The sequence below is a fragment of the Haliotis rubra genome, unplaced genomic scaffold (assembly GCF_003918875.1).
Source record: "Haliotis rubra isolate DU_JTF1 unplaced genomic scaffold, ASM391887v1 Scf154, whole genome shotgun sequence".
NCBI lineage: Eukaryota > Metazoa > Mollusca > Gastropoda > Lepetellida > Haliotidae > Haliotis > Haliotis rubra.
In genome coordinates this window covers 551685-558519 of record NW_025765492.1, presented here as the reverse complement: position 1 = coordinate 558519, position 6835 = coordinate 551685, and the positions used below count along the sequence as shown (strand labels likewise).

Below are 6835 nucleotides of genomic sequence, written 5' to 3'. Positions count from 1 at the left end.
TCTAAATATTAAAAAAAGCAAACTCCTATTTTGTTGTGATAAAGTGAAATTTTGTGTTTAAGAAGGGCATTTCTCTTCATGAAGTGTTTTTCTCCTTGTCACAATCATATATTTCAAATATTTGAAGATTTCATGTTTAAAATTTTCTCATTTTAGGTGCTTGTCCAATAAACTGAAGAAATGGAGGCAAAGCCAGTCAAGTTTTGACAAGCCCAAAACAGATCACTTTCATGAGCCTTTTAGGTATATATAGTATCACTGTAGTTACACACACATTTACTTATTTATTGATAAAATCCAATCTTTCTTTTTGTAAGAAATGAAGTAAATCTTGCTCTTATTTTGTGTAACACGAAATGACCTTTGTGTTTAAGAAAGGAATTATCTTTATGAAATATTTTCTACTTGTAACAAATATATAAGAGTAGAAGGGCTCGATTTAAGAGATGTTAACCTACTTGCACCAGGTGCAACCTAAGATAACAAAACCTAGTTGAACCAGCCAAATTCCAGCTGCACTGCTTTTATTGCAATATGTAATGAAAGAACTATGCTATTGAATTATTCAAAGTTTATAAGAAAAATGTGCTGACTTAATTATGCTTATAATGTTCGATTTATTGTTGATATATTTCTCAAAAATTGACTTGCACCTGGTGCAAGTTAGACAAATAACTAGATTGCTTTTTGTCGAGCCCTGTTTAGTGATACAACTTTCTTATTTCAGGTTCACTTCAAAGAGAAATGGAATCACAAGGACTAAGTCCAGTCAAGCTAGGACAGGTCCGAAAGGGAAAACATCCATCTGCTCAGGGTTCGAAATCTACGCTAGTCCGCTAGCCCAAGGCTAGTAAATCTCCCGGAGGACTACCAAAACATCTAACAGTACTAGTCCGCCGGGCTAGTACAGAAGAACAACACCGTAGGCCGGAAAATCAACCAAGACGTCACTAGTCCCCTGACACCGCAGGCCGGTAAACCGGCCAGGCAGTAGTCGCATCAAAATGATACATAATTTTAGGAACGTAACTAACATATGATTCTTTTATCAAATCTGTCACTTTTTGCAATGTCTGAAAACACGTATTAAATTTCAAATGACCGTATATTATCGACAGTATTAGAATTATCTATAGATCAGACACATGCTTCGGCAACGGTCCACAGCAAAGTTGTCAAAGAGCAAAGAAACAATGTTTCGAGGAAATAATTAAGCAAACAGAATAAACTGAAGAATAAAATACACAACAGTACTCATAAAAGTTGTCAAACGTACATTATAACTTACTATTTCCATCTTTTCGAGCGATCGTGTAATGTAATTCAAGTAACATCTCGGCTTTCGTCGCCTCGAACTTCACGCTCTGACACGATGTTTAATGCTAAAATATATGCATGAAGTATTTTTGTCACAGGTCATAACCTAGCACGATACGTCCACTAAGTTCCATAATATACGCATAGGTAGTGATTTGTTTGCGTAACACGTTCAGAATAGCTTGATTTTACCGAAAACTTTCGTCTAAATCTTCAAGTTTTTGTTTACGAGGACGGTATCCATTGCTGTAATATGATTGGCTGCCTTAGGTCATGTGTACGATTCTGACCAATCACAATCCTTATAGTAGAGTGTGGCGAAAAAGCGTCATTAGAAACCAATCTTTATCCAATAAAATCGCTTCTTACAACTGTGAAAATACTCTTGACAAGGGTTCGAACGGTACCCGCCAAAACATTCACGATGCACCGCTTCCTAGGCATCGCCCCCCCACCCAAGAAGCAAAAACATGAACGACACAAGGAAAATGATTCCAACAAGCGCGAACGTAGTTTCCAAAACAAATGGTTATCTTCTTTCTCCTGGCTCGAATGTCATACGACAAACAATCAGCCTAAAATGTATTGTAAGCTGTGTCGTAAACAAGACACCGCTGGTTCTTTCGTGACAGGCTGTACTAACTTTAAGATAGAAGCTTTACGAGCACATGAAATTTCAAAATCCCACATAAAACATTCCCTTGCACTCAAAGCAAAACAAAGCGCAGTTGGAACCTCGGAAGCTGAGAAGACCTTACAGAGTTTGGACAGGAATGTCTTCCACAGAATGTGTTACCTTTTCCGTAATGCCCACGCACTTGCAAAACATTCCCGGCCTTACATGTAAGTTTAATTATCAACAGCTGTGGCATTCGTGACAAAGACAGACCAGCTCCATACTACAAGGTTCAATAAAAATAAGAATATTCCGGTAAGGGACCGTTCATATTTTTTTCCTCCCCTGGGGTGGGGGGATGATGGTATTTGGGGGAGAAAGAAACGGAGAAGAGGGGGGATGATGATTTTAAGGGGATACCCATTTTGTTCTGGGGAGGTAGGGGTTATCAATTTGTACACTTGTTTCTAGGGGAGGGTCATCAATTTTGTACATAAACATGTTTAAAAATTATGCTTAAAAATATTGGAAGGGGGTCATTGATTTTGTACATGACATGCGGGGTGGGGTGGGGGTCATTTACTTTGTTCATAAATGTTACGGTGGGGGAAGGGAGGAGGGTTTCATTGCACATTGAACATGCTTCTCCATAAAAATTATGAACAGTCCCTAAGATGTATAACATTGAAACAGAATGTAAAATATTTTTAATTTATTTTGTTTGAAGACATATTTAGTACTTTTGACACACTCCTCAAAAAGGAGGTGAAATTAATAAAGTAAAGGGAGGGATGGTCATCTGCTAAGTATTTATTGATTGCCTAATAAATCAATAAATGTCAAAAATTAATTATATTGATAAGATCATGATAAATAATTGAAATAGATGAAATTATGATAAATAATTGAAATAGATGAAATTATGATAAATAATTTAAATAGATGAAATTAAGAAAAAAATTTAACTTGTTGAATTTTTTACTTATGAACCTGTTTGTTTCAATAAAAATAGATTTGTTTGGTTATTAACCAAATGGAATGACACCCTGTAGGGAAAGGTCATGACTTTGTCACAATGCCACTAAAAATGGTTTCAAATTCATAAATCTCTCCTTTTAATCATATTAATAAATAAAAAATTAAAATACTTCTTTGTCCTTTAATTCAAAATATCTATATTCAAGTTCATGATATAAAACAAATTCTTAAAAAACTGTCAATCATTTTGTAGGGACTTTGTCTGGCTCTGCAAGCTTGACAAGATCAAAGGACTTGATGTAGGAAGCACCTACATGAACGACAAGGCTGCAAGCACGTTCGTTCATTTCATTGCTGCTACTCAGAAGAAGGAGCTGAGTTCAAAGGTGGCAAGCAGTACTTTTTTGTCTCTCATAAGTGACGGCGCTACCGATGCCTCACACACAGAAGCCGAGATAGGCTACATAAAGCTTTCATGTCATGGACAAAGTGAGACCCATTTTCTAGGTATTAAATCAGTTGGCAAGGCTGATGCAGAGAACATTTCACAAGTATTGACTCGGATGTTGGATGAGACCCTCCCTTCAGACTGGCCTAAGAAACATGTTGGTATGGGCACCGATGGTGCCAGTGTTATGACAGGGAAGCTGTCTTGGGTTGTCAAGAGAATGTCCGACAGGATTCAGCATCCCATCTTCGCAGTCCACTGCTCAGCTCACCGGCTCGACTTGTACTACTTCTACAGGAACAGTCCTCTTAACCGCCACAACTTGAAGGAAGCTTTCAAAGTGTTTGATCGCAAGCCAGTAATGACAACTCGAGTCGCTGGAACGAGATGGCTGCCGCACACTGTCAGGGCTCTAAAGAACCTTTTTAAATCATTTGGACCAATCGTGACACACCTCAAACAAGTAAGTAAATTGTAGTATAGCTTTGCCTAAAATCACTCTTTCAGCATGAACTAACTCCAAAGCCAAAACCTGTATAGTTACAAAAGTTGTTTTCATTTCATTGGACACATTTTGTAACTACTAAGTTATATATCTCATTATGATTACAATAATCAAACCCATGAATGATATCCATTAAATGATATTTATAATATTTTAGCTTCAGAGTGATGGGCAGAAGACAACTGAAAGGGCAGCAAAAGCTAGGAATTTTCTTAAGGTCCTGACTTCCAAGGATGGACTGTACTTCCTCCATTTCCTGCTAGAAATGACCGCTTGCCTTTCCCAGTTGTCCCTGGCCTTCCAAAAGACATCCACAACAGTAGGTGACATGTACGGTGAACTGGAGGCGGCAAAGACTCTTTTGGACTCATACAAGACAGAGTAAGTTTGATATGACACTGTTCATTCCTTCTAATGCTTGGTTGTGCCCAAACTCTGCTCTTCTGCTTAACAAAGTTATCTATTCTGAAGGTGGTGGTACTCGAAACCAAACTTTTAAACACAATTGCATGTTGTCACCTTAGTCCTTAGCAGTAGTTACTCTCCTAAAAATAGATATTACCATAACCCAGATTCTCCCTGCATTCTAGCTCTGTATGCTTTTCTGTCTAATCCCTGAGTGAATGAGCTCCGGCATCCTGTCTTGCTTTTGCATCCTGTCTTGCTTTTGCATCCTGTCCTGCTTTCCTTCATTATAGGAATGGTTTTAGTCTTGGGTCTGTGATTGGGACCTCTGTATTTGACAACCAGGAACTGACAGGGAATCTAGTCAGCTTTCCTTCCTCGAGACATAAGCTCCTTGATCTCCTGATCTCAAGTCTTGAGAAGAGGTTCAATGCAGATAGGAATTTGCTCAAAGCCACCAGTGTGGCAACGCTATCACTTTGGCCTAGTAAACTTAAAGATGAACCAGGTATTCATACTAGTCTGCATTAGCAATAAATATCATTTACCGGCTCAAATACACACGGTAATCATAATCCCTGCAAATAATAGAATGCCCAGCAAAAACAACTTAGAACTTAAAAGGTAAATAATCTTGTCTAGTGATGTTTACTTGCAAATTTGACGTCTCTACTGACAAAGTCGTCTTCTGTTGTTTGTTCACGCGATACAATGTTGTTTTCTTACCCCTGGTAAAAATTTCACGAAAGTATAACCCATAGATAAGACGACCCCCTTCTCCTAACTGCTTTTTTTGGTCCTCAAATTTGGACTTATAGACAGTAATATACGGTAGGTAACTAAATAAAAATTACCTCAGTACAAATTATAATGAAGTATACAGGGGTTCAAAAATCCCATTGCCCGAAGCCCAGGACAAGTCAGTTTTCATTTCGGGCAAACAAATAATGGTATCTTACTTGTCCGTGGGCTACTATAATTTCCACTTGTGGTTTCAAACTGCAAATAAACTTAAATTTAATTTCATATCTGCTCAAAATGTAGCTATTAAATTTCGCAATGATAATAAAGTAGAGTTATCTTTCTTTGCTATTTATCACTTTTCAATAAATAGTCCAGTAAACATTAACATCAAATACCATATTGATATATTCTTTCATAATTACATCATCATGATTATTTCATAAAATCAGGGTAAGTGGAAAACAAGTCAGGACAAATTACTTTTTAAAAAAAAGTTTGAACCCCTTGAAATTGATTGAATTATTTATTTAATATGTACTTTTTAATACCAGGATTTGGTGATGCAAGCATCAAGCTACTGGGTGATCGGTTTGAGACCATTCTGACCTCCAACGGGTACTTAACTGAGGACCTAGGTGCAGAGTGGTCCCGGTTCAAGACCTTGTTGTACAACAGGTGAATTTGTCTATCTTCCTCAATAAAAATAAACAGACAATATCTGTACAATTAACAATTAGTTAGACACGTTATGTCATATATTCTTTTCAAATAAAATATACTGAAATGTCTCACATACATGTATATCACTTATGATTAAAATGTTAATGAAGAAACATAGCAAATATCCTTTTGTGGTCACCTGCAATTATAACATGTGTAAATATCATTAGTATTAGAACATCTTCCAATTTTCTTTGCAGCTTGAATGACATCCCCAGTTTGACCTGGAAGAGAGTGAACCAAGGATTGAGGGACAAGTCTCCTACTGTCCTGGCCCTGATGGACCTGGTGCTTGCACTTCCTGCCAGCTCTGCAGATGCAGAGAGGGGTTTTTCCCTTATGAAAAGCACAAAGTCAGACTGGAGATCAAGATTGTCTAGTTCTTCTCTCTCCAGTCTGATGACAGTGCAGCTGGAGACTCCTGGCATTGATGATTTCAATCCAGAGCCCTCCGTGATGGCATGGCATTTGGGGGCCAAGAGGATGCCATCTTTCAGTGGATCTGTTAAAGCCAAGCACACAAATGCTGCAGCTCATGCTGTTGTTGATGATGTTGATTATAATGATAATGTGGTTGCTGGTGAGGGTGCTGGTGAAGAACCAGAGGTTGTTGGTCAGGCTGTTGGTCATGCTGAAGTAGTCATTGGAGGAGATGATGACGAAGGCTTTGATGATGTCTCAGATTATTGTTCTGATTATTCTGACACAGATGAACAGCAGGAGGACCTTCAGCTGATGGAAAAAAGGGCTTTTGCTCTTTTCAAGGAGTCACTTTTGTCAATGGGTTGATACGTCTGTGTGACAGAGTCTGTTGTGACAGATGCATGAATTAAACAAAAAACAGATTGTGTGTTTGTTTGTTATGATGTTGTTAATACTGCTTGACTAAGTCAAATTTCATTTTTCATATTAATGATTGAAATTTGAGGACTACCAAACTTGTGTGAGGACTAGTAGTTTGGTGAGAGTCACTAGTCCTCATGGCTAGTAGACTTTTCAAAGAGATTTCTAACCCTGTCTGCTGAGTCCTGCATCATATGTAATACGGGAACAAATTTATCATCTGGAAAATTATCATCACTGAAAATCATAACCACTGCCC

General features: G+C 37.8%; 1 protein-coding gene across 1 annotated transcript; it reads left to right on the top strand.

Annotated features, from left to right (window-relative positions):
* Positions 1–5547: 5547 nt before the first annotated feature.
* Positions 5548–6609, top strand: LOC124270694. Its single transcript, XM_046705726.1, has 2 exons — positions 5548–5688; positions 5934–6609. Exon 2 carries the CDS (start codon positions 6013–6015, stop codon positions 6520–6522), a length of 510 nt encoding a protein of 169 aa, XP_046561682.1. The 5' UTR covers positions 5548–5688; positions 5934–6012; the 3' UTR covers positions 6523–6609.
* The last annotated feature ends 226 nt before the right edge of the window (positions 6610–6835 follow it).

Excerpts from the sequence above, each read along its gene's own strand:
- LOC124270694 (XM_046705726.1), top strand. The coding sequence starts at position 6,013 with ATGGACCTGGTGCTTGCACTTCCTGCCAGCTCTGCAGATGCAGAGAGG.